The sequence below is a fragment of the Clytia hemisphaerica genome, unplaced genomic scaffold, assembly GCF_902728285.1.
Source record: "Clytia hemisphaerica strain Z4C2 unplaced genomic scaffold, Clytia hemisphaerica genome assembly, whole genome shotgun sequence".
NCBI lineage: Eukaryota > Metazoa > Cnidaria > Hydrozoa > Leptothecata > Clytiidae > Clytia > Clytia hemisphaerica.
Window position 1 is genome coordinate 880,934 of NW_027104506.1, and position 23,556 is coordinate 904,489.

The 23,556-nt window shown below is 39.9% G+C and overlaps 11 protein-coding genes, 5 non-coding genes and 2 pseudogenes across 16 annotated transcripts; 10 read left to right on the forward strand and 8 right to left on the reverse strand.

The window, feature by feature from the left end:
• The first annotated feature begins 137 nt into the window (after window positions 1-137).
• On the forward strand, window positions 138-656 carry LOC136821887 (histone H2B, gonadal-like). Its single transcript, XM_067078131.1, has one exon. The coding sequence runs from the start codon at window positions 206-208 to the stop codon at window positions 605-607; it is 402 nt and encodes a 133-aa protein (XP_066934232.1). The 5' UTR covers window positions 138-205; the 3' UTR covers window positions 608-656.
• A 468-nt stretch (window positions 657-1,124) lies between these two features.
• LOC136821871 (histone H4) lies at window positions 1,125-1,436 on the reverse strand. The gene has a single exon (XM_067078113.1). It carries the CDS (start codon window positions 1,434-1,436, stop codon window positions 1,125-1,127), a length of 312 nt encoding a protein of 103 aa, XP_066934214.1.
• Window positions 1,437-1,907: 471 nt separating this feature from the next.
• LOC136821886 (histone H3) lies at window positions 1,908-2,423 on the forward strand. Its single transcript, XM_067078129.1, has one exon. The coding sequence runs from the start codon at window positions 1,967-1,969 to the stop codon at window positions 2,375-2,377; it is 411 nt and encodes a 136-aa protein (XP_066934230.1). The 5' UTR covers window positions 1,908-1,966; the 3' UTR covers window positions 2,378-2,423.
• Window positions 2,424-2,702: 279 nt separating this feature from the next.
• Window positions 2,703-3,381, reverse strand: LOC136821885 (histone H1-delta-like). The gene has a single exon (XM_067078128.1). The coding sequence runs from the start codon at window positions 3,294-3,296 to the stop codon at window positions 2,754-2,756; it is 543 nt and encodes a 180-aa protein (XP_066934229.1). The 5' UTR covers window positions 3,297-3,381; the 3' UTR covers window positions 2,703-2,753.
• A 1,116-nt stretch (window positions 3,382-4,497) lies between these two features.
• LOC136821912 (U2 spliceosomal RNA) lies at window positions 4,498-4,627 on the forward strand (annotated as a pseudogene).
• Window positions 4,628-6,562: 1,935 nt separating this feature from the next.
• On the forward strand, window positions 6,563-6,736 carry LOC136821906 (U2 spliceosomal RNA; annotated as a pseudogene).
• Window positions 6,737-6,960: 224 nt separating this feature from the next.
• Window positions 6,961-7,124, forward strand: LOC136821901 (U1 spliceosomal RNA). The gene has a single exon (XR_010848817.1). It is a non-coding gene; the product is annotated as a U1 spliceosomal RNA (small nuclear RNA).
• Window positions 7,125-7,326: 202 nt separating this feature from the next.
• On the reverse strand, window positions 7,327-7,445 carry LOC136821917 (5S ribosomal RNA). The gene has a single exon (XR_010848823.1). It is a non-coding gene; the product is annotated as a 5S ribosomal RNA (ribosomal RNA).
• A 4,427-nt stretch (window positions 7,446-11,872) lies between these two features.
• LOC136821872 (histone H3-like) lies at window positions 11,873-12,977 on the forward strand. The gene is made up of 2 exons (XM_067078114.1): window positions 11,873-11,920; window positions 12,485-12,977. The coding sequence occupies exons 1-2, from the start codon at window positions 11,873-11,875 to the stop codon at window positions 12,929-12,931; spliced, it is 495 nt and encodes a 164-aa protein (XP_066934215.1). The 3' UTR covers window positions 12,932-12,977.
• Window positions 12,978-13,274: 297 nt separating this feature from the next.
• LOC136821826 (histone H1-delta-like) lies at window positions 13,275-13,953 on the reverse strand. The gene has a single exon (XM_067078046.1). It carries the CDS (start codon window positions 13,866-13,868, stop codon window positions 13,326-13,328), a length of 543 nt encoding a protein of 180 aa, XP_066934147.1. The 5' UTR covers window positions 13,869-13,953; the 3' UTR covers window positions 13,275-13,325.
• Window positions 13,954-15,057: 1,104 nt separating this feature from the next.
• On the forward strand, window positions 15,058-15,250 carry LOC136821902 (U2 spliceosomal RNA). Its single transcript, XR_010848818.1, has one exon. It is a non-coding gene; the product is annotated as a U2 spliceosomal RNA (small nuclear RNA).
• A 255-nt stretch (window positions 15,251-15,505) lies between these two features.
• Window positions 15,506-15,669, forward strand: LOC136821898 (U1 spliceosomal RNA). Its single transcript, XR_010848814.1, has one exon. It is a non-coding gene; the product is annotated as a U1 spliceosomal RNA (small nuclear RNA).
• Window positions 15,670-15,854: 185 nt separating this feature from the next.
• Window positions 15,855-15,973, reverse strand: LOC136821916 (5S ribosomal RNA). Its single transcript, XR_010848822.1, has one exon. It is a non-coding gene; the product is annotated as a 5S ribosomal RNA (ribosomal RNA).
• A 165-nt stretch (window positions 15,974-16,138) lies between these two features.
• Window positions 16,139-16,622, reverse strand: LOC136821828 (late histone H2A.2.2-like). Its single transcript, XM_067078048.1, has one exon. It carries the CDS (start codon window positions 16,572-16,574, stop codon window positions 16,191-16,193), a length of 384 nt encoding a protein of 127 aa, XP_066934149.1. The 5' UTR covers window positions 16,575-16,622; the 3' UTR covers window positions 16,139-16,190.
• Window positions 16,623-16,810: 188 nt separating this feature from the next.
• Window positions 16,811-17,294, forward strand: LOC136821827 (histone H2B, gonadal-like). The gene has a single exon (XM_067078047.1). It carries the CDS (start codon window positions 16,880-16,882, stop codon window positions 17,282-17,284), a length of 405 nt encoding a protein of 134 aa, XP_066934148.1. The 5' UTR covers window positions 16,811-16,879; the 3' UTR covers window positions 17,285-17,294.
• Window positions 17,295-17,730: 436 nt separating this feature from the next.
• LOC136821873 (histone H4) lies at window positions 17,731-18,042 on the reverse strand. Its single transcript, XM_067078115.1, has one exon. The coding sequence runs from the start codon at window positions 18,040-18,042 to the stop codon at window positions 17,731-17,733; it is 312 nt and encodes a 103-aa protein (XP_066934216.1).
• A 394-nt stretch (window positions 18,043-18,436) lies between these two features.
• Window positions 18,437-19,034, forward strand: LOC136821889 (histone H3-like). The gene is given in 2 exon segments (XM_067078133.1): window positions 18,437-18,873; window positions 18,875-19,034. Coding segments are annotated over 2 exon segments (411 nt in total). The 5' UTR covers window positions 18,437-18,576; the 3' UTR covers window positions 18,989-19,034.
• Window positions 19,035-19,317: 283 nt separating this feature from the next.
• On the reverse strand, window positions 19,318-19,995 carry LOC136821852 (histone H1-delta-like). The gene has a single exon (XM_067078095.1). It carries the CDS (start codon window positions 19,909-19,911, stop codon window positions 19,369-19,371), a length of 543 nt encoding a protein of 180 aa, XP_066934196.1. The 5' UTR covers window positions 19,912-19,995; the 3' UTR covers window positions 19,318-19,368.
• Between the last annotated feature and the right edge of the window lie 3,561 nt (window positions 19,996-23,556).

A 23,556-nucleotide genomic window follows, 5' to 3' on the forward strand; every position in this document is an offset into this window, starting at 1 on the left:
GAAAAAGGGATATAAACGCTCTTTTCTAAACCAATCAGATTGCGCCATTAAACAATAGTGAAACCGGCTCGACCAATCACAGCGCGTAATCGCATTTTTGGATTCCGTAGAATCCCTTTTTTTTATTGAAATGTTTTTTATTTTGATTTGTCTCAAAACACTGATTAGCATTTTTGCAAAGCAGTAGTTCTACGCAAAATTCATCATGTCTGACGCACCAAAAGGAGGAAAACAAGCCCCAAAAGTGGCCAAGAAAGGAGAGAAGAGAGCTGGAAAGAAAGGAGGCAAAATTGGAGGAACTGGCGACAAGAAACGCAAGAGAAAGAGACGTGAATCTTACACCATCTACATCTACAACGTCTTGAAACAAGTCCACCCCGATGTTGGAGCTTCATCCAAAGCCATGAGTATCATGAACTCTTTCGTCAACGATATCTTCGAGAGAATCGCATCCGAAGCTTCACGATTGGCTCTTCAAAACAAGAAATCCACCATCTCATCTCGTGAGATCCAAACTGCTGTTCGTCTCTTGCTTCCAGGAGAGTTGGCCAAGCACGCCGTCTCAGAAGGAACCAAAGCCGTCACCAAATACACCAGCAGCAAATAGATTTCTCCCCTTGTTGGAACCCCAAAACGGTCTTTTTTAAGACCACAAATCTTTTAAAAAACAACCTATACTTGTCTATAATTTTGTCTCCCATCCTGCCTGCCTGAGTTTGAAAACTTTCATGAAAAAAGTTTAACGTCAAATAATTTCTTTCTGAGGAAAATATATTGAATTTTGGCTTGAAAAAATCTAACGTCAAATATTGTAGACTACAAATCCATGAGAAATTTCTCTGACTATTGAAAAGTCATGAAGAAAATTCTGTTTAACGTCAAATAATTTTCGAAAAATGCAAGTCTTTGAAAAGAAAAGAATCCCTTGTAATATGGCTAGGAAAATTTCAATTCTAAGATTTTTGGAAGGGTTATAATTTTTTTGTTTGGAGGGGTAGATAGGGAAAGGGTCAGGGTATGCTATGAATTAAAATTCAAAGCTTGAGATATACAAAGTAAGATTTGTTTTTTATGAGATGTGTGGCTATAAAAATAGCCGTTTTGTTGAGTCCAAGTCAAACTTCTTAACCTCCGAATCCGTAGAGAGTACGTCCTTGTCGTTTCAAGGCGTAGACGACGTCCATGGCGGTGACAGTCTTCCTTTTGGCGTGCTCGGTGTAAGTGACAGCATCACGGATGACATTTTCCAAGAAAACTTTCAAGACACCACGGGTCTCTTCGTAGATCAAACCAGAGATACGTTTGACACCACCTCGACGAGCAAGACGACGGATGGCTGGTTTGGTGATACCTTGGATGTTGTCACGTAAGATCTTTCTGTGACGTTTGGCACCTCCTTTGCCCAATCCTTTTCCTCCTTTTCCTCTACCAGTCATTATTGCGATGTACGTTCAGTAAGCTGAATACAGAAACTGTTTGAATTTGCACTTCCAAAATTCTATTTTCTACCAAATCAGAAAATTTCGAAGTACGGATGTATGTGGAAACACCTATTTCGACCAATCAGAATCGAGATTACTCAAATCAAAAAAACAAAGTTGCAAAAAAGTTTGAAGTTTGGCGGTTTTTCGCGAATATCTCAGAAACTACAAAAGCTATCAAAAAGATCTTTGGCAGAAAGATTTCAGGGCAGATGAGACGTCTTTTAAAGAAAAAATCATGAAAAAAGATTTAAAATTGGCTGAGATATAAGCTTTTTCCCGTCGCCAACAAACACGGATTTTGTTGATTTTCAAAAAGGGATATAAACGCTGTTTTTTAAACCAATCAGATTTCACTTTCATCGACCAATCAGATTACGCGATTTCGATGTAAACATTCTGAAAACCGGGAAGCCTTAAAAAAATTCATTCAAATTTGATTTTTGCTAGAGAATTCAAGCAAATCAAGCACTTCTACTAGAAAAATGGCTAGAACAAAGCAAACTGCTCGTAAATCAACTGGAGGCAAAGCCCCACGAAAACAATTGGCTACCAAAGCTGCAAGAAAGAGTGCACCAGCCACCGGTGGAGTCAAGAAACCACACAGATACAGACCAGGAACCGTCGCTCTCCGTGAGATCAGAAGATACCAAAAATCCACTGAATTGCTCATCCGAAAGTTACCTTTCCAACGTTTGGTCCGTGAAATCGCTCAAGACTTCAAGACTGACTTGCGTTTCCAAAGCTCCGCCGTCTCTGCTCTCCAAGAAGCATCTGAAGCTTACCTCGTCGGACTCTTCGAAGACACCAACTTGTGTGCCATCCATGCTAAACGTGTCACCATCATGCCAAAAGACATCCAATTGGCCCGAAGAATCCGTGGAGAACGTGCTTAGATCTTTCCTGATTGTGGACCAAAAAACGGCTATTTTTATAGCCACACATCTCCTAAAAAACAAATCTTACTGTGTATATCATGAATCCCCCAAATATGACATAACTCCCCTCCCTGAGACTCAAAAAAAATCCCAGAAAATTCAAATGAATAGGCCTCTGAGTAGGATGGAAAAATTATAGCAAAATTAGAAATCCCAAAGTAGGCAACAACATGGCCTTGTAAAAAAAAATTAAAAAGTTCGAGAATTTTTTTTGGGAAACTTTTCTATCTAGGGTTAGGGTTGAAGGGAATATAGTCAAGTATAAATTGTTTTTTAAAAGATTTGTGGCTATAAAAATAGCCGTTTTGAAGTTCCAAAGCAAGTAGGGTGCAATTTATTTCTTGGTTGTCCTCTTCTTTGGGGTTTTCTTGGCTGGTTTCTTTGCTGCTGGCTTCTTGGCTGCAGGTTTCTTGGTGGCTTTCTTGGCTGCTGGTTTTTTAGCAGCAGAAGCTGGCTTCTTTTTGGCAGCGGTCTTCTTCTTGGGTGTAGATTTGGCTTTCTTGGCAGCAGGCTTCTTCTTTGGGGTGGTTTTCTTGGTGGTCTTTTTAGCAGCTGGTTTCTTAGCGGCGGGCTTCTTCTTGGGAGCAGCCTTCTTCTTTGGCTCGGTCTTCTTTACAACTTTGAAAGATCCTGATGCACCGGTTCCTTTGGGTTGAGACAAGACACCGCTGATAACACCTCTCTTCAGAGCCATCTTGAGGTGGACAGAAGCATTGTCTCCGACTTTGTAGTTGGCTTGGATGTACTTGAGGATGGCTTGTCTTGAAGATCCACTTCTTTCTTTCAAAGCGACGATTGCAGCAGACACCATGTCGATGTATTTTGGATGCTCAGCTGGCTTTTTTGGTGCAGCTTTCTTCTTTTGTGCTTCAGACATGATTGCAATGAATTTCAAGTTTGAACGTAAAAAATTTCAGTAGTTCAGACACTTCTAACTTTTTCGTAGACTGATTCTCGATTTTCAGTTTTTTTCTATTAGAATGGAATTTTTTCCGATTTCGGACGCGAAAGTAAGCAATTTTCAAAAATGCATTTATATCCCTTTTTATAAATCGTGTTTGTTGGTGACGGGCAAAGTGTAAAATAAGGGCTTTCCCGAAAAGGTATAACAAAATAAAAAACTGTTCTGGACGGGGAAATAGTTAGGCTAGGTTGGGTGAAAATTTGAAAGCAATCGGTCGAGTAGGAAAAAAGTTATTAAAGAAAAAAGAGGAAATTTCATTGATTTTTCGAAGAAATTTCGTCTTGAAAAGCAAATAACTCTGCGAAAAAAATAGCTACGGACTTGATTCTTTTTGTTAAAGTTGCTCCAAGGCCTCTGCTTTTCGGCACCATAAGCAGTTTTTCGGTGACATTATTTTTGGTTGAGGAAATCGGGTGCGCGGCAACATGGGAAAACACGGCAAAATTTTATGTTTTGAGGGGTTGTTGTGGATGTCAGAACTTGGGCTAACACTAACCCTGAGCCCAAGAAAGGGGTGTGGAGCCTTTGGAATGAAGTAAACCTTCCCTAAGAGTAGGAAAGAAAATAAGAAAATATTTTTGGGAGAGGAAAAAAAAATTTTTCTCCAATTCTTAGGTCAGGCAGGGTAGGCGAATGTTCTCTAGGCTCTTGTTTTTGGGCTGGTTGAAAATTTTTTATGAACATGAAAAAGTGAACTGAGCAGGGAAAATAGGGAACCCTTCTAGCCAGCAACTCGCTCCCGTTTGAAAAATAAAGTCAAAATAGACAAAAATTGGTTAGGGTTAGGGTTAGGGTTAGGGTTAGGGTTAGGGTTAGGGTTAGGGTTAGGGTTTATGTCCAAGCTTTGAAATTTTTTCTATTCTCACTTACTTAATAGATTGTTTGCCATGGATCGATCGATCCTGAGTGGATGCAGGCGTATGGGCCGGGCATCCACATAAAATTCCGAACCCGAACCCTAACCCTAACCCTAGTTCCCATCCTCCCTTACTTGGGGGACGTGATTACCCATCCCATTTCAAACCTGACTACCCCTCCCCCTCCCCCTGCAAAGGAAACCACAAGTCTTTATCATTCCTTCGCAGCCTGGCTGAAAAGCAAAGCCATCCTCGGTATCGCTTCTCGGCCTAATGGCTAAGATCAAGTGTAGTATCTGTTCTTATCTGTTGGGAAAGCGAGACTGTCCGTAACCCGGCTATTGGTTATTCCAATTTAAAAGCCCGATTGGAGAGCCGAGACTCGATCGTCCAAGAAGAAGATTCTCCAAAAACAAAATTTCACCAAACTTGCACCACAATGAAGTTGCATGCGCTCTCCGTATACGTTTCGTCAGAAATCAGCGTCGAAAGTGCCATCGACAAGATAATCGATTGTGGTTATGGATCGGACATAAATGCTGTTACAAGATCACTCAAACGCACTTACGTTCATCTTAAAAGTTTGGCAACAAAACAACATCTACTAACAAAAGGTTTCTTCGATCCCGTCGAATCAATTCCACTTGTGGTGACGGCACAAGGAATTCCGATCGAGCTAACAAAGAATGACGTATTCGACATCTTTTCAGCTTGGGGAGAAGTAACCAAGACAATAGCAACAACAAAAATCTACAGAAACATCCGCTACAGAAATGGCAATTGGCAAATTCATTTCAAGCGTTTCTTCAAAGAGCTTCCGAATCACATCTCAGCAAAAAGTTCTGCCCTCAACGAAAAAATCTACATCACAACAGCGTTCGACAAAGCCGAAATGATCAAACGTGTTGTACCGACAAGACCTACAAAAACCAATCCCCCTCCTCCCTCTCAGCCCCAGAGCAGTGGAGAAGAAAAAACAAAAACAAAAACCGAATATCCCAAGCAACCAACGAATCCAACGCACCATGAGCAGGCATCGCGACAACCAGCTCCAGAAACATCGGATGTTTCAGGAGGAGGGAAGCCGTCGTATTCGGGAGCTGTCAAGGAAGCCAGCTCACACATGGACGTTGATTCATTAGACTCGGACTTAAATGTTGGTACAACCAATCGCCAGGAAGACAGTCTAAAGAAACCAATGAGAACCTACATAAACCATGGAAACCGACACCTGGAAGAGGCTCCAATGGATTTTGAGGTTAACCCAACTCAAATAACCCGTAAAACCCCAGTAGAGGGACACGACCAAGATAAAAGTCCAAAGAAATCCAAAACAGAAACCAACTCAACCCAAGTATCAGTGGCGCAATCGGCAGCACACCAGACTTCTAATCCAGAGGTCGCAGTTCGAACCCCGTTCGGAACCAAAACATCAACACAAAAAACAACATCTGGAGAATCAAAATCACCACGCCCCGCAGTAGCAGGGAACCTATACCAAACAATTTCAAACTCCAAGAAGAACTCAATCGACAACAACTTTAACAAATTCACAAAAGCAAGGATGGATTACTTTCTTCAAACACCTCCTACCACCGTCACAAGGTTAAAGGACGCTGTAGAAGGTAAATCTTATTATGGTCACATTGCGTGGGCTTTCTTCCTTGATGAGCATGAATGGGCAGCTTTGATGTTTCTAATAACTCAAAAAAACTATAACTATAATGACACTAACTATGGCTTCTTTACTGATAGCTATATGCATTACGTTGATATAAATCCAAAGGCAATGTCAATCAATGTCACAGAAAGTGTACAGCTAGAATATTTCATTACAGTTGTTAAATCACGATGGGAAGAATTCAGAGACACTAAATCACTGATAGGTAAACCATACCCAAGTGATAAAAATTGGGCAATTTGGCGTTTTAATCAAGGTCTTTATTACAAATAATTGTCTAAATATTTCTATAGCTACACGAGTACCAGACAGGACCTGACTGGGGCACTGAGGTCTTCGTTTTCTTTGGTTTTTGAGGGGGGTAAACACTTCTACAAGGTAGTCTACTTGTAGGGTGTATTTTTCTTTGGGTTGGGCGGTAGCTCTTCCATGATCGCTGGTTCTGTTGTAGCACTGCGTCTCTTCGAGTCTCTGGTGGTAGTTTTGAATATTAGGGTTTTTTCTTAGGAAAGTCAGGTCTAGAATGGTAACTCAGCTTTAGAAATCAATAACAACTTAAACATCAATTTATATTTTTACTTGTTATGTAAATATATGACTTATAATAAAAAAAAAAAAAAAAAAAAAAAAAAAAAAAAAAAAAAAAAAAAAAAAAAAGTATCTGTTCTTATCAGTTTAATATCTGATACGCCTTCCATAGTGTTGGCTCATATATTAATCTGATTTTTGGCTTCGGGTCAAGGGAGCGAGGTTTACCTCACCCTGACCACGGGTTGCCTCGGCGTTGCACTACAGTCGAGCGCGGCCCATTTTTTTAAAAATTGAATTCACTACTACTTAAAACTTCCTCAACGTCCTGGTGGTATATGTCTTCATGCGCGCGAGCGATGCGTGCGCATTTTGTTATTTGACCCGGCCGGATGAGCCCCTATCCTTCACTTCACCCTTCCTTGGATGCGATTTGCATTTCGATTTCTTTAGACCACAAGGAAAGTTATACCAAGGGACACCTAGGCTGAAACGAATCGCATTCAAACTCATACTTACCTGACGGGGAAGTAAAGCCTGATCAAGGAGGGGTTTCTTCCAGAGTGAGGCCCTCGCATTGCACGTCGCTTGGGCTGACCTCTGCGATTGCTACAAGTGTAGTACCTCGACCGTACAATTTTCTGGTAGTGGGGCCTGCGTCCGCGCTCGCCCCCTTCTTTTAAAAAAAATTGAATCAAAAAAAAAAAAATTCTCCACTGATGGGGCTCGAACTAGGTCTTGTCTGTTCGACCCCTTGCCCTGCCTTCTTGCCCCACCCATCAAAAAATTATTTATCCCTCCTCGCCTCGAACTCAGAAGTGATGATTAGACCCCTTTCATGAAAGTATTCGACACCAAGAGAAAAGAAATCATGAAAAGTCTACGACACCGGAGTTCCCAGGCGGTCCCCCATCCAGTAACTATCCCGGCCCGACGATGCTTAACTTCCGTGATCGGACGAGAACGGGTGTTTTTCATCGTGGTATGGACGTAGACATTAGGTNTTATCGAATGTTTCAAAGGTAGTTTCGATCTCGACAAAGGTGAATTCTCAATAGCACCGTAATAAGTTTCTAAAATTGTTTCTTTTTGAATCTCGTTTCGTTCAGTTAATTCGGTATCCAAAGGAAGTTTATTCGACGCATCCGTAGCATTTACTTCGATTTTACTCTCTTCGGGACAACTTTCTATTCTCGAATTTCTGCAACAATTTGTCCCTTTTTCAAGTTTCTGTTGGACTTCAGAATGGTTGGTTATCGGTATGGTGAGGTTTTCTTTCAAACGTTTTCGAAAGTTAGTTCGTTTACGTTCAAGCAATTTGGTAACTCCTCATTTTCACATAAAAAGCTTGTCCCAGTGATTGTTTTCGGTGAATTGATTCGACCTTTGATCATCATGGTATGGTTGGGTGGTAGATAAGCGACTTTAGCGACTTTGACGTAAGCTGTGACTGACGAAATTTTCTCCCGATAACATTGTACTGTAACTTTCTCATTCTCTTTCGTCGTGTAACTAAGTGTAGAGTTTTCAATGTCTCTTTCACATTTTCTAAATTTCTCCTCCGTCTGAGCACCATAAATATTCGATTCAACGTTAGATGAAATGAGAATGGGTTCATACTCTAATGTGTATTGTCTATGTCTATTACTGTCACTTGATGGGAACGATAGATTCAAATAAGCAATACCATCAAATTTGAACGGTGTGCCGTCGACTGCGGTACCTGAGCGTTCGACTTTTTGGAGTGGTGGTTTATTTGGTAAGTTCTCGAAGTCTTGTCGTTTTCATGATGGTGACCTGTGAACCCGTATCGTACAAAAAGTCAACTGTCTTTCCACAAGTGTTTATCTTGATAATAGTACGCGGAGCAGGCTTGACATCATCTCTAATCGCCCCTGTCTCAGATTTGTTTTCTGGGCAGAATTTCGAAATATGCCCAGTTTTCTGACAATTAAAACACTTCTTTTTCTTGAAGCAACGTGAAGCATCATGTCCTTTCTTGTGACAAAAGGAACATGTAGGTTTGTTTGAGTTTTTTGGTTTGTTGCCCCATATTGTCGATTTTAGTGCAAAGAGTCATTACCATTTTCTCTAGCTTATCTACGCGGTCTTCACCTTGTAGTTTGGTAGCAGATGTCCTGTCTGGTGCGATGTCTGAATAGTACTGACTTCCATAAAATCGAGTGTTCAAAAATTCTATCAATGCTTCCAGTCCTGTGGAATTCGTAAGCTGGAAAATTTTGGCTTCTTTTCGATAGGAATCCTCCAGAGTATTGACCACGTGGTTGGTAGCAAGCACGTTGATGGTGTCTGCATCTGACAACCCGTATAAATCTCGTATAACAGTTCGTAAATCGTGGACGAACGTGTTTACATTTAAGTTTTTCTTCCAAACTAATCCCCGAAGTTTGGTTTCTAAGGTTCTCTTGTAATCTGTCCCTGCAAATTTTTCTTTTAACGCATCTTTTAACGTTGCATACGTGACGGTGTTATCGGCTAAGATCTGTTCGGACACGAGTGAAAATGCGACGGAATCGGTACAGCACAGTAGAAAGTCTTTGTATTTATCATTCTTAACGCCCGTTGCACGCAACATTGCCTCGAAACGCTGAATCCACAACGTAAAACTAACCTCATTATCTCCACAAAATTTCGGTATGTTAGGAATTCTCGAACCAGACGCCATACCCAAAATTTCAAATGACATGCAAAATATCAAAATTGAATCTCAAATCAAAAATCACAAAAAATATGAATTTCTCCAAACAAAAATATGAACCGATATGAATCGCGATCAATAAAACAACTAATGAGCCTTGACTTCACAAAACGTATAAATATCAAACATCAAAAAGATTTCTAAAAAAAAATTATCAACACCAAATGTCTCTCACAAAAGTACAAAAATAATCCAAATTCGATTTCGGTGGAAGCTCCAATTGTTGTGTGGAAGGAATTCAAGACCTTCTTCTTATGGTGTATTTACAAGACTGAATAATATCTTTCAAATTTCAATAATAAATAGTCTCAGAGGAAAACCCGATACGACATTATATTTATATTATAAGTAAGATGTGAGCGGACAAAAGCAAGAAAAATAAGTGATTTTTATAAGTTAAAATAATGATTGTGGAAAGTAAAGTATTTTTTGTATTGATGTATTAGATAATAAAAAACTATAAAGTGTGTTTGGGCATTTTTTTTTTTGCATGAAGTTAAAGGTGATATATTATTTACAGTGTATATGTGTTTAAATATTTAAATATTTAAATAAGGAGTTTGTAGAAATTAAGAATGTGTGAGGTGAAACAGAAAAAATGTGTCGATTTAAAGATGTAAGGGTTTGTGAAAAGAAAAGAACATAAAATACTATAAGTGTATTAAAAGAAGTTCAAAAAGACAATAGTAGCTCATATAACGTTGGTTTATCAGGATTATTTCTCGTTAAGTATTCTGTGTGATTGATTGGGTGATGAGGTGTAGCTACTGCTTTGTTAAACCATCTCTTAGAAAGATTTTTAAGTCTGTCTATTATTGAGCAGATCTTGGCTTCAGCATACATGTCTGTGATTCTTGTCCATCTTGGTTTGTTTAAAATTATACGTAAAGCTTTGTTTTGAATTAATTCTAATCTGTTAAGTTGAAAGTTTGAGAGAGAAAGAAGGCAAATGTGGGAGTATTCAAGTCTTGATCTTAAGAGACTTTTATAGAACATAAGAAGTTTGTTTTTATTCATATTATATTGGTTTTTCAGTGTGGTAAGAAAGTTTAGTAGATGATACGAGCTATTAACTTTATTAGTGGTATGAGTTATTAAGTTTAATTTTTTATCAATGGAAAGACCTAAAAATTTTATTTAATTTCCTTTTTTTAATCTAGTGTTTCTAACCCATATTGTGATTTTGCTTGTTCCGAAGTTAATGTGCTTGGTTTTATCTAAATTTACTACTAAACCCCACTTGTCAAACCAGTCAAATAAAATTTCTATATATTCATCTAGGTGTGAGTCGTAAACTCTTTTGTACCTTTCCCATGCCCCAAGATCATCTGCAAACTGAGACAGTTTAGTCTTATTGTTGGTAGGTTTAGGAACATCAGAAACAAAAATAGAGAAAAGTATAGGTGAAAGACAGGAGCCTTGAGGGACACCTGCTTTCAAAACAAAAGTAGAAGATTCAAAATCATGATGTTGGATAAAAGCTTTACGATTAGATAGATAACTATGAAGAATATGAAGTAGATATTTTGGTAGACCAAGAGTGTTTAATTTGTAAAGAAGGAGACTATGATTAACTTTATCAAATGCTTTCTCAAAATCAACAAAAACAGCATGCATGCGTTCCCCAGTGATTTTTGCTTCTTGAAAGTCATTAATTAATTGAAATAGATTGTCAATGGTGGACCTGTTTTTCCTAAAACCTGATTGTTCATTATTTAATATATTATTGGTTTCAGCCCAATTGTATATTCTATCTGCTATGATCTTCTCAAAAATTTTGCCAATTGTAGGTAGGAGACTAATTGGTCTATGTTCAGATATTTTGGCGGTATTCACTTTCTTTGGGATCATTTTTATTTTTGCAGTTTTGAGCTGGGAAGGAAAGACAGAGTTGTTAAGCCAGTCGTTAAAAAGAGAGGTGAGACAAGGAGCTATTTGTTCAGAGATGGTATGGAGAAGTTTGTTTTTGATCCCATCATCACCTGGAGCTTTGTTGGGTTTAAGGCCCTTCAAAACATCCATAACCTCAGACAGTATGATTGGAGCATCAACAACATATTTAGTCAAATTAGAAGAAAAACGATAATAAATGGAGTTATATTCTCTGAGATGGAATTGAGTGTTGTTAAACCAATAATCTACTAAATATTTATGTCTATTGTCTTTAGATTCGTTAGGTTGAAAGATTGTCTTCTGCCTGTCACAAAAAGCATTGGCTATGTCCTGTTTGTCCTTTACTAATGATCCATCATCTTTTTTGAAAGTTCTGGGGGAATTAAATTTACTGTTTTTGCTATCTCCATCCAGAATGGTTTTTATCAGTTTCCAAGCTTTTTTAGATGTTGTTTTATTGTTAATTTTAGTTTTTATATCGTTAAATCTTTTGTCTTCAGTATTCCTGTTTTCTTGTTTAATTTCTCTATTTAATTGATTCTTTTTCGATCTCAGAAAGATGGAGTGTTTATTTTTCCTGAGAAGATTAATGATTTTTCGTCTTTCTTTAATTAGTTTTCTTGACTTTAATGACAGACCTTGGTTATTAGATGTAATTAGTTTTCTTGGAACTTTAGATTCAATGACCTTTAATAAAGAAATAAGTAGAGAAGTTTTGTTTTCAACTTCTTGAACACCAAAGACCTTTTCATTAGAAAAATTACTGAGAGAATTAGAGACAGAATCAAGATTAAGTTTATGATAGAGTCTAATGTATTTAGTCTTTTTACAAGAAGCAAGAGGATCAAAAACAGAAAAAGTAACTGGGAGATGGTCAGAACCCATATTAGAGAGTGATGATATGTTTTCGATTTGAAAAAATCTATCTTGGGATGTTATAATCTGTTGGATTACTTCCTTATATTCCCCTTTTTTGTTTTTGTAATTAGGAGGCATATAGTATGTTTCCATATTACTTTTATCGAAAAGTTCTCTGAAATCTGAGCCCCTTGTGTTTTCTTTAAGGCATCCCCAAGAAAGGTGTTTAGCATTCAGATCACCAACAATGATAGAATTTGGTGGAAAGAGAAATTTAACAACATCTAGATCTACAGTGAAAGGCCGAANGAAAGATTTCAGGGCAGATGAGACGTCTTTTAAAGAAAAAATCATGAAAAAAGATTTAAAATTGGCTGAGATATAAGCTTTTTCCCGTCGCCAACAAACACGGATTTTGTTGATTTTCAAAAAGGGATATAAACGCTGTTTTTTAAACCAATCAGATTTCACTTTCATCGACCAATCAGATTACGCGATTTCGATGTAAACATTCTGAAAACCGGGAAGCCTTTAAAAAAATTCATTCAAATTTGATTTTTGCTAGAGAATTCAAGCAAATCAAGCACTTCTACTAGAAAAATGGCTAGAACTAAAGCAAACTGCTCGTAAATCAACTGGAGGCAAAGCCCCACGAAAACAATTGGCTACCAAAGCTGCAAGAAAGAGTGCACCAGCCACCGGTGGAGTCAAGAAACCACACAGATACAGACCAGGAACCGTCGCTCTCCGTGAGATCAGAAGATACCAAAAATCCACTGAATTGCTCATCCGAAAGTTACCTTTCCAACGTTTGGTCCGTGAAATCGCTCAAGACTTCAAGACTGACTTGCGTTTCCAAAGCTCCGCCGTCTCTGCTCTCCAAGAAGCATCTGAAGCTTACCTCGTCGGACTCTTCGAAGACACCAACTTGTGTGCCATCCATGCTAAACGTGTCACCATCATGCCAAAAGACATCCAATTGGCCCGAAGAATCCGTGGAGAACGTGCTTAGATCTTTCCTGATTGTGGACCAAAAAACGGCTATTTTTATAGCCACACATCTCCTAAAAAACAAATCTTACTGTGTATATCATGAATCCCCCAAATATGACATAACTCCCCTCCCTGAGACTCAAAAAAAATCCCAGAAAAAGTTCAAATGAATAGGCCTCTGAGTAGGATGGAAAAATTCAAAAATTATAGCAAAATTAGAAATCCCAAAGTAGGCAACAATATGGCCTTGGCCTTGTAAAAAAAAATTTAAAAAGTTCGAGAATTTTTTTTGGGAAATTTTTCTATCTAGGGTTAGGGTTGAAGGGAATATAGTCAAGTATAAATTGTTTTTTTAAAAGATTTGTGGCTATAAAAATAGCCGTTTTGAAGTTCCAAAGCAAGTAGGGTGCAATTTATTTCTTGGTTGTCCTCTTCTTTGGGGTTTTCTTGGCTGGTTTCTTTGCTGCTGGCTTCTTGGCTGCAGGTTTCTTGGTGGCTTTCTTGGCTGCTGGTTTTTTAGCAGCAGAAGCTGGCTTCTTTTTGGCAGCGGTCTTCTTCTTGGGTGTAGATTTGGCTTTCTTGGCAGCAGGCTTCTTCTTTGGGGTGGTTTTCTTGGTGGTCTTTTTAGCAGCTGGTTTCTTAGCGGCGGGCTTCTTCTTGGGAGCAGCCTTCTTCTTTGGCTCGGTCTTCTTTACAACTTTGAAAGATCCTGATGCACCGGTTCCTTTGGGTTGAGACAAGACACCGCTGATAACACCTCTCTTCAGAGCCATCTTGAGGTGGACAGAAGCATTGTCTCCGACTTTGTAGTTGGCTTGGATGTACTTGAGGATGGCTTGTCTTGAAGATCCACTTCTTTCTTTCAAAGCGACGATTGCAGCAGACACCATGTCGATGTATTTTGGATGCTCAGCTGGCTTTTTTGGTGCAGCTTTCTTCTTTTGTGCTTCAGACATGATTGCAATGAATTTCAAGTTTGAACGTAAAAAATTTCAGTAGTTCAGACACTTCTAACTTTTTCGTAGACTGATTCTCGATTTTCAGTTTTTTTCTATTAGAATGGAATTTTTTCCGATTTCGGACGCGAAAGTAAGCAATTTTCAAAAATGCATTTATATCCCTTTTTATAAATCGTGTTTGTTGGTGACGGGCAAAGTGTAAAATAAGGGCTTTCCCCGAAAAGGTATAACAAAATAAAAAACTGTTCTGGACGGGGAAATAGTTAGGCTAGGTTGGGTGAAAATTTGAAAGCAATCGGTCGAGTAGAAAAAAAGTTATTAAAGAAAAAAGAGGAAATTTCATTGATTTTTCGAAGAAATTTCGTCTTGAAAAGCAAATAACTCTGCGAAAAAAATAGCTACGGACTTGATTCTTTTTGTTAAAGTTGCTCCAAGGCCTCTGCTTTTCGGCACCATAAGCAGTTTTTCGGTGACATTATTTTTGGTTGAGGAAATCGGGTGCGCGGCAACATGGGAAAACACGGCAAAATTTTATGTTTTGAGGGGTTGTTGTGGATGTCAGAACTTGGGCTAACACTAACCCTGAGCCCAAGAAAGGGGTGTAGAGCCTTTGGAATGAAGTAAACCTTCCCTAAGAGTAGGAAAGAAAATAAGAAAATATTTTTGGGGGAGAAAAAAAAAATTCTTTTTCCAATTCTTAGGTCAGGCAGGGTAGGCGAATGTTCTCTAGGCTCTTGTCTTTGGGCTGGTTGAAAATTTTTTATGAACATGAAAAAGTGAACTGAGCAGGGAAAATAGGGAACCCTTCTAGCCAGCAACTCGCTCCCGTTTGAAAAATAAAGTCAAAATAGACAAAAATTGGTTTTGCTTAGGGTTAGGGTTAGGGTTAGGGTTAGGGTTAGGGTTAGGGTTAGGGTTAGGGTTAGGGTTAGGGTTTATGTCCAAGCTTTGAAATTTTTTCTATTCTTTTCTACCCCTTACTTATTCAATCTACCAATCTACCAAGCACACATAAAATTCCGAACCCTAACCCTAACCCTAGTTCCCACCCATCCTTCCTTGCTTGGGGGACGTGATTACCCATCCCATTTCAAATCTGACTACCCCTCCCCCTCCCCCTGCAAAGGAAACCACAAGTCTTTATCATTCCTTTCCAACCTGGCTGAGAACCCTTTCCATCCTCGGTATCGCTTCTCGGCCTAATGGCTAAGATCAAGTGTAGTATCTGTTCTTATCAGTTTAATATCTGATACGCCTTCCATAGTGTTGGCTCATATATTAATCTGATTTTTGGCTTCGGGTCAAGGGAGCGAGGTTTACCTCACCCTGACCACGGGTTGCCTCGGCGTTGCACTACAGTCGAGCGCGGCCCATTTTTATAAAAATTGAATTCACTACTTAAAGTTTCCTTCCCTCCATAGTCCTGGTGGTTATGTCTTCATGCGCGAGCGATGCGTGCGCATTTTGTTATTTGACCCGGCCGGATGAGCCCCCTATCCTTCATTCCTTCCCTCCGCGCTAGCTAGCTATCATCTCTTCCTTCCTTGGATGCAATTTGCATTTCTGATTTCTTTAGACCACAAGGAAAGTTATACCAGGGGACACCTAGGCTGAAACGAATCGCATTCAAACTCATACTTACCTGACGGGGAAGTAAAGCCTGATCAAGGAGGGGTTTCTTCCAGAGTGAGGCCCTCGCATTGCACTTCGCTTGGGCTGACCTCTGCGATTGCTACAAGTGTAGTAACTCGACCGTACAATTTCTGGTAGTGGGGGCCTGCGTCCGCGCTCGCCCCCTTCTCTTAAAAAAAATTGAATCAAAAAAATTTCTTCACTGATGGGGCTCGAACTCAGGTCTTGTCTGTTCGACCCCTTGCACCACCCATCAAAAATTATTTTCTCCACCTCGCCTCGAACTCAGAAGTGATGATTAGACCCCTCCCATGAAAGCTTTAGACCCCAGAAAGAAAAGAAATCATGAAAAGCCTACGACACCGGGAGTTCCCAGGCGGTCCCCCATCCAAGTACTATCCCGGCCCGACGATGCTTAACTTCCGTGATCGGACGAGAACGGGTGTTTTCATCGTGGTATGGACGTAGACATTGGGTAGTGTTTCTATGGGGGTCTGATCACTTGCAGGGGATGGAATGACAGTAGAGAGTATAACTTTCTCTAGGGTTGTATTTTGAAGCTAGGGTTAGGGTTAGGGTTGTGTTTGAAACCAGAGGTTCAAAAAATAGACAAGTACGGTTTGTTTTTTAAGAGATTTGTGGTCTTAAAAAAGACCGTTTTTGGGGTTCCAACATCAGAGGAGAGACTTAGTTCTTCTTGGCTGATTCTTTGTTCTTCTTGGGAAGCAAGAGAGCGTTGATGTTTGGCAAGACACCACCATTAGCAATGGTGACTCCACTCAAGAGCTTGTTCAATTCTTCGTCGTTTCGGACGGCCAATTGGAGATGTCTTGGGATGATTCTTTGTTTCTTGTTGTCACGGGCAGCGTTACCAGCCAACTCCAAGATTTCAGCAGACAAGTATTCCAAAACAGCAGCCAAGTAAACTGGAGCTCCGGATCCAATTCGAGAAGCATAGTGTCCTTTTCTCAAGAATCGGTGGACTCTGCCAACTGGAAATTGTAATCCAGCTCTGAATGATCTGGTCTTTGACTTTGTCTTGGCTTTTCCTCCTTTTCCACGTCCAGACATGATGATTTTCGATAAAGTATTCACGTACGAAGAGACACTTTCGAAGCAAAAATTGTAGTTGAATTACTTCCCACAGAAAAAGCTTATTTTTTTACGTTCAGAAAAAGGGATATAAACGCTGTTTTCTAAACCAATCAGATTGCGCCATTTAACAATAGTGAAACCGGCTCGACCAATCACAGCGCGTAATCGCATTTTTGGATTCCGTAGAATCCCTTTTTTTTATTGAAATGTTTTTTATTTTGATTTGTCTCAAAACACTGATTAGCATTTTTGCAAAGCAGTAGTTCTACGCAAAATTCATCATGTCTGACGCACCAGCAAAAGGAGGAAAACAAGCCCCAAAAGTGGCCAAGAAAGGAGAGAAGAGAGCTGGAAAGAAAGGAGGCAAGATCGGAGGAACTGGCGAGAAGAAACGCAAGAGAAAGAGACGTGAATCTTACACCATCTACATCTACAACGTCTTGAAACAAGTCCACCCCGATGTTGGAGCTTCATCCAAAGCCATGAGCATCATGAACTCTTTCGTCAACGATATCTTCGAGAGAATCGCATCCGAAGCTTCACGCTTGGCTCTTCAAAACAAGAAATCCACCATCTCATCTCGTGAGATCCAAACTGCTGTTCGTCTCTTGCTTCCAGGAGAGTTGGCCAAGCACGCCGTCTCAGAAGGAACCAAAGCCGTCACCAAATACACCAGCAGCAAATAGATTACCTTGTTGGAACCCCAAAACGGTCTTTTTTAAGACCACAAATCTCTTAAAAAACAACCTATACTTGTCTATATTTTTACATCCCTGCCTGAGTTTGTGAGTTTGAGTTTGAAAATTTTCATGAAAAAAATCTAACGTCAAATATTGTGGACTACAAATTCATGAGAAATTTCTCTGACTATTGAAAAGTTATGAAGAAAATTCTGTTTAACGTCAAATAATTTTCGAAAAGTTTTTGAATAACGTCAGATAATTTTTCTGAGAAAAAAATTGTTATGTTATGGCTAGGGAAATTTCAATTCTTAGATTTTTGGAAGGGTTATAATTTTTTTGTTTGGAGGGGTAGATAGGGAAAGGGTCTTGAGATATACAAAGTAAGATTTGTTTTTTGTGAGATGTGTGGCTATAAAAATAGCCGTTTTGTTGAGTCCAAGTCAAACTTCTTAACCTCCGAATCCGTAGAGAGTACGTCCTTGTCGTTTCAAGGCGTAGACGACGTCCATGGCGGTGACAGTCTTCCTTTTGGCGTGCTCGGTGTAAGTGACAGCATCACGGATGACATTTTCCAAGAAAACTTTCAAGACACCACGGGTCTCTTCGTAGATCAAACCAGAGATACGTTTGACACCACCTCGACGAGCAAGACGACGGATGGCTGGTTTGGTGATACCTTGGATGTTGTCACGTAAGATCTTTCTGTGACGTTTGGCACCTCCTTTGCCCAATCCTTTTCCTCCTTTTCCTCTACCAGTCATTATTGCGATGTACGTTCAGTAAGCTGAATACAGAAACTGTTTGAATTTGCACTTCCAAAATTCTATTTTCTACCAAATCAGAAAATTTCGAAGTACGGATGTATGTGGAAACACCTATTTCGACCAATCAGAATCGAGATTACTCAAATCAAAAAAACAAAGTTGCAAAAAAGTTTGAAGTTTGGCGGTTTTTTCGCGAATATCTCAGAAACTACAAAAGCTATCAAAAAGATCTTTGGCAGAAAGATTTCAGGGCAGATGAGACGTCTTTTAAAGAAAAAATCATGAAAAAAGATTTAAAATTGGCTGAGATATAAGCTTTTTCCCGTCGCCAACAAACACACGGATTTTGTTGATTTTCAAAAAGGGATATAAACGCTGTTTTTTAAACCAATCAGATTTCACTTTCATCGACCAATCAGATTACGCGATTTCGATGTAAACATTCTGAAAACCGGGAAGCCTTTAAAAAAATTCATTCAAATTTGATTTTTGCTAGAGAATTCAAGCAAATCAAGCACTTCTACTAGAAAAATGGCTAGAACTAAGCAAACTGCTCGTAAATCAACTGGAGGCAAAGCCCCACGAAAACAATTGGCTACCAAAGCTGCAAGAAAGAGTGCACCAGCCACCGGTGGAGTCAAGAAACCACACAGATACAGACCAGGAACCGTCGCTCTCCGTGAGATCAGAAGATACCAAAAATCCACTGAATTGCTCATCCGAAAGTTACCTTTCCAACGTTTGGTCCGTGAAATCGCTCAAGACTTCAAGACTGACTTGCGTTTCCAAAGCTCCGCCGTCTCTGCTCTCCAAGAAGCATCTGAAGCCTTACCTCGTCGGACTCTTCGAAGACACCAACTTGTGTGCCATCCATGCTAAACGTGTCACCATCATGCCAAAAGACATCCAATTGGCCCGAAGAATCCGTGGAGAACGTGCTTAGATCTTTCCTGATTGTGGACCAAAAAACGGCTATTTTTATAGCCACACATCTCCTAAAAAACAAATCTTACTGTGTATATCATGAATCCCCCAAATATGACATAACTCCCCTCCCTGAGACTCAAAAAAAATCCCAGAAAAAGCAAATGAATAGGCCTCTGAGTAGGATTCAAAAATTATAGCAAAATTAGAAATCCCAAAGTAGGCAACAATAGCTATGGCCTTGTAAAAAAAATTTTAAAAGTTCGAGAATTTTTTTTGGGAAATTTTTCTATCTAGGGTTAGGGTTGAAGGGAATATAGTCAAGTATAAATTGTTTTTTAAAAGATTTGTGGCTATAAAAATAGCCGTTTTGAAGTTCCAAAGCAAGTAGGGTGCAATTTATTTCTTGGTTGTCCTCTTCTTTGGGGTTTTCTTGGCTGGTTTCTTTGCTGCTGGCTTCTTGGCTGCAGGTTTCTTGGTGGCTTTCTTGGCTGCTGGTTTTTTAGCAGCAGAAGCTGGCTTCTTTTTGGCAGCGGTCTTCTTCTTGGGTGTAGATTTGGCTTTCTTGGCAGCAGGCTTCTTCTTTGGGGTGGTTTTCTTGGTGGTCTTTTTAGCAGCTGGTTTCTTAGCGGCGGGCTTCTTCTTGGGAGCAGCCTTCTTCTTTGGCTCGGTCTTCTTTACAACTTTGAAAGATCCTGATGCACCGGTTCCTTTGGGTTGAGACAAGACACCGCTGATAACACCTCTCTTCAGAGCCATCTTGAGGTGGACAGAAGCATTGTCTCCGACTTTGTAGTTGGCTTGGATGTACTTGAGGATGGCTTGTCTTGAAGATCCACTTCTTTCTTTCAAAGCGACGATTGCAGCAGACACCATGTCGATGTATTTTGGATGCTCAGCTGGCTTTTTTGGTGCAGCTTTCTTCTTTTGTGCTTCAGACATGATTGCAATGAATTTCAAGTTTGAACGTAAAAAATTTCAGTAGTTCAGACACTTCTAACTTTTTCGTAGACTGATTCTCGATTTTCAGTTTTTTTTCTATTAGAATGGAATTTTTTCCGATTTCGGACGCGAAAGTAAGCAATTTTCAAAAATGCATTTATATCCCTTTTTATAAATCGTGTTTGTTGGTGACGGGCAAAGTGCAAAATAAGAGCCTTCCCGAAAAGGTATAACAAAATGAAAAACTGCTCTGGACGGGGAAATAGTTAGGCTAGGTTGGGTGAAAATTTGAAAGCAATCGGTCGAGTAGAAAAAAAGTTATTAAAGAAAAAAGAGGAAATTTCATTGATTTTTCGAAGAAATTTCGTCTTGAAAAGCAAATAACTCTGCGAAAAAAATAGCTACGGACTTGATTCTTTTTGTTAAAGTTGCTCCAAGGCCTCTGCTTTTCGGCACCATAAGCAGTTTTTCGGTGACATTATTTTTGGTTGAGGAAATCGGGTGCGCGGCAACATGGGAAAACACGGCAAAATTTTATGTTTTGAGGGGTTGTTGTGGATGTCAGAACTTGGGCTAACACTAACCCTGAGCCCAAGAAAGGGGTGTGGAGCCTTTGGAATGAAGTAAACCTTCCCTAAGAGTAGGAAAGAAAATAAGAAAATATTTTTGGGGGAGAAAAAAAAAATTCTTTTTCCAATTCTTAGGTCAGGCAGGGTAGGCGAATGTTCTCTAGGCTCTTGTCTTTGGGCTGGTTGAAAATTTTTTGTGAACATAAAAAAGTGAACTGAGCAGGGAAAATAGGGAACCCTTCTAGCCAGCAGCTCGCTCCCGTTTAAAAAATACAGTCATAATAGACAAAAATTGGATTTGCTCTAGGGTTAGGGTTAGGGTTAGGGTTAGGGTTAGGGTTAGGGTTAGGGTTAGGGTTAGGGTTAGGGTTTATGTCCAAGCTTTGAAATTTTTTCTATTCTTTTCTACCCCTTACTTATTCAATCTACCAATCTACCAAGCACACATAAAATTCCGAACCCTAACCCTAACCCTAGTTCCCACCCATCCTCCTTGGGGACGTGATTACCCATCCCATTTCAAATCTGACTACCCCTCCCCCTCCCCCTGCAAAGGAAACCACAAGTCTTTATCATTCCTTTCCAACCTGGTTGAGAACCCTTTCCATCCTCTTTATCGCTTCTCGGCCTAATGGCTAAGATTTGGAAATCTTAGTCATTAAGCAGTGAGACTGCCCAAAAGCAGCGACTAGAGTCAATTCTAGTCTAAGAGACTGCCAGGGTAGCCGAGTCAAGGATCTTTGATCCACAGAAGCACTGGCACCTCAGAGAGGCAGTACGGCGAAAAACAACAAAACTTGCACCACAAGTGATTATTAACAAAAATCGGTATGACAAAAATTTTGAATTCATATGCCAAAGTAACAAAGGACCTCACTTTCGACCACATCAAGACCAATAGAGCCAAGGACAAAACGTGGGTGCTGGAGGGCGTGTTTCCAAGTAGACACGTATGCCCTTCAGAAACCACATACGAGGCTCTGGTCTATGAGGAAATTGTTCGATTCATTGGAAGCGATGATATACTATCGATCCACGTATCCAATTCAAAACGAATAACAATATATACAAGAGATCAAAAGAGCTTCGAAAAATTGCTAAAGAAGGGGTTGAGGTACAAAGGCAAGCAAGGAGGATGGGAATTTTTAAGATTTCAACCAAAAAACACGGGTGGTGCATCGTGGACCCTGACCTTTTTGCAAGTGCCTGGAAACTATCAAGCTACCGACCTTTTAAACTACTGTCAGAAATTTGGATTGGTGAGAACAATATACAGAAAACGTTTGTCATCGGGAGTACATGAATTTTTTGGCCCAAACATCGTAGCAAGATTTATGGTGACCAATGGGAAGGTTCCCCCAAAATTTTTATGTCTGGACGATCACACAATCAAACTAATGTATAGCGATCCAAGAGATTTCATATTTTGTGACGGCTCGGGGATGGATCTGACCAAAGGGGTGGAGGAGGTCTCTAGGTCATCTCGAACTCAGCCCGGGCACGAAGAAACCGTCGTGCCCAAGACAAATAGAGAAATTAAATTTGGCAAAGATGCGAAAGGAAAAATGGTGCAGCAAGTCACAATTAAAAACTGTAAGGACGCTGCCACCGTTGTAATAGCAGAAGGAAAATCTGATCACAACACCACATTAAAAGCAGAAGGAAAATCTGATCAAAACACCACATTAATTGCAGAAGGAAAATCTGATCAAAACACCACATTAAAAACTAGAAACACAAACAAAAAGGAACAAACCAAGAAAAAAGTGACTTTTGAAACAAGCTTTGAAATGATCAAATTTACTAAAACAGAAAAAGCGAGACTCAAAAACGTAAGGGAACAAGAACACCAGGAAGCTTTCTCTAGTAACTCGGACGACTACATCGCAGTGATGCTATCAGAGGGGAAATCTCTATATTGCGAAGTGACAGCCCTCAAAAAGATTAGAAAAGTCTCACATAAAGTAAACCTTGACTATCGAGAGTATAACAATTTTTGCCACCTATGGAATTTAACGAACTTCGAACGTATAGGCATTGTACCCCAACAATTACTCGACGAACAAGAGGCTCTTTCAATAGCCAACTTTAAAGAAAAAACTCTAAAACAAAATCACAAAGAATCGAAAGAAACAAAAACCAAAAACAACACTTCACCTACCAGATCAAATGAACAAAAAGACATTGAGATGGAAACAGTAGAAGATCAACATGACTCACCCTCTGGTGAGGCAAAAATTGATTTTACAAAAACAATTGAACAGTTTATCCCCCAAGACCGGGAAACTCGTAAAGAGGAAGGGAAAGGCCTCATCCGCCAGAGACGCGAGTGTTCAGATGACCAGGAGACGACCTCAAAGAAAGGAAAAACTGACTCACCCAAACAGGATACCCAACCCGGGCTGGGGGAGGGTGTCAAAGAGGCCGAGTCCGCCCTTGAAGGGAAGATCCCCCCGGAGTCTGAGCCAGAAGCGGAAAACATGGCAACCCTAGTGATTCCCGAAACGCCCCTGGAAAAACAAGCACCACCGGAAACCGAACAAGGGGAAGAGGAGGGGTACGTAGAATTGGACTACAACGAAAGCCCAAATCGAACGAACTCCATCTACGAAAGCGAGGGGGAATCAATCATCTCAGATAGACTTCAGATAGATGAGGGCCAAGACTCAAATAAAATCGAACAATTTGATACCCCAACACCTCCCGGGGAAAACAGGAAGTCAGATGAAATCAAAGAATTTTCTACAACCAGTTCAAAACCTGACGCCCTGTCAACGCCAAGTTCAACTCATAGCCCGACCCCATCCTTCTCATGTTTCGAACCAACACTAGATCTAAAATCCTTGGGCGAGGATCAAACCCAAATTTTTATGAGAAAAATACAAAACCGAAATAAAACGATAAAAGCAGATATAAAACGGGTGAGGCAAGGTGACCCAGAGAACTATAAGACGAAGAGAAATTACAAAATTTGGGCGATGGAAAAAAGTAAGATTCAAAAGGACGTGGAGAAGCTAAGGAGACTAAAACCCAATCTATGGAAAAGGGAAAATCTACTGGAACCCACCACCTTCCG

Coding starts and splice junctions, on each gene's coding strand:
- LOC136821871 (XM_067078113.1), bottom strand. CDS start 1,436: ATGACTGGTAGAGGAAAAGGAGGAAAAGGATTGGGCAAAGGAGGTGCC.
- LOC136821873 (XM_067078115.1), bottom strand. CDS start 18,042: ATGACTGGTAGAGGAAAAGGAGGAAAAGGATTGGGCAAAGGAGGTGCC.
- LOC136821852 (XM_067078095.1), bottom strand. CDS start 19,911: ATGTCTGAAGCACAAAAGAAGAAAGCTGCACCAAAAAAGCCAGCTGAG.
- LOC136821826 (XM_067078046.1), bottom strand. CDS start 13,868: ATGTCTGAAGCACAAAAGAAGAAAGCTGCACCAAAAAAGCCAGCTGAG.
- LOC136821885 (XM_067078128.1), bottom strand. CDS start 3,296: ATGTCTGAAGCACAAAAGAAGAAAGCTGCACCAAAAAAGCCAGCTGAG.
- LOC136821872 (XM_067078114.1), top strand. CDS start 11,873: ATGTATTTAGTCTTTTTACAAGAAGCAAGAGGATCAAAAACAGAAAAA. Junction 11,921..12,484: donor GAGGATCAAAAACAGAAAAA/GTAACTGGGAGA, acceptor GATTTTTGCTAG/AGAATTCAAGCAAATCAAGC.
- LOC136821887 (XM_067078131.1), top strand. CDS start 206: ATGTCTGACGCACCAAAAGGAGGAAAACAAGCCCCAAAAGTGGCCAAG.
- LOC136821828 (XM_067078048.1), bottom strand. CDS start 16,574: ATGTCTGGACGTGGAAAAGGAGGAAAAGCCAAGACAAAGTCAAAGACC.
- LOC136821886 (XM_067078129.1), top strand. CDS start 1,967: ATGGCTAGAACAAAGCAAACTGCTCGTAAATCAACTGGAGGCAAAGCC.
- LOC136821827 (XM_067078047.1), top strand. CDS start 16,880: ATGTCTGACGCACCAGCAAAAGGAGGAAAACAAGCCCCAAAAGTGGCC.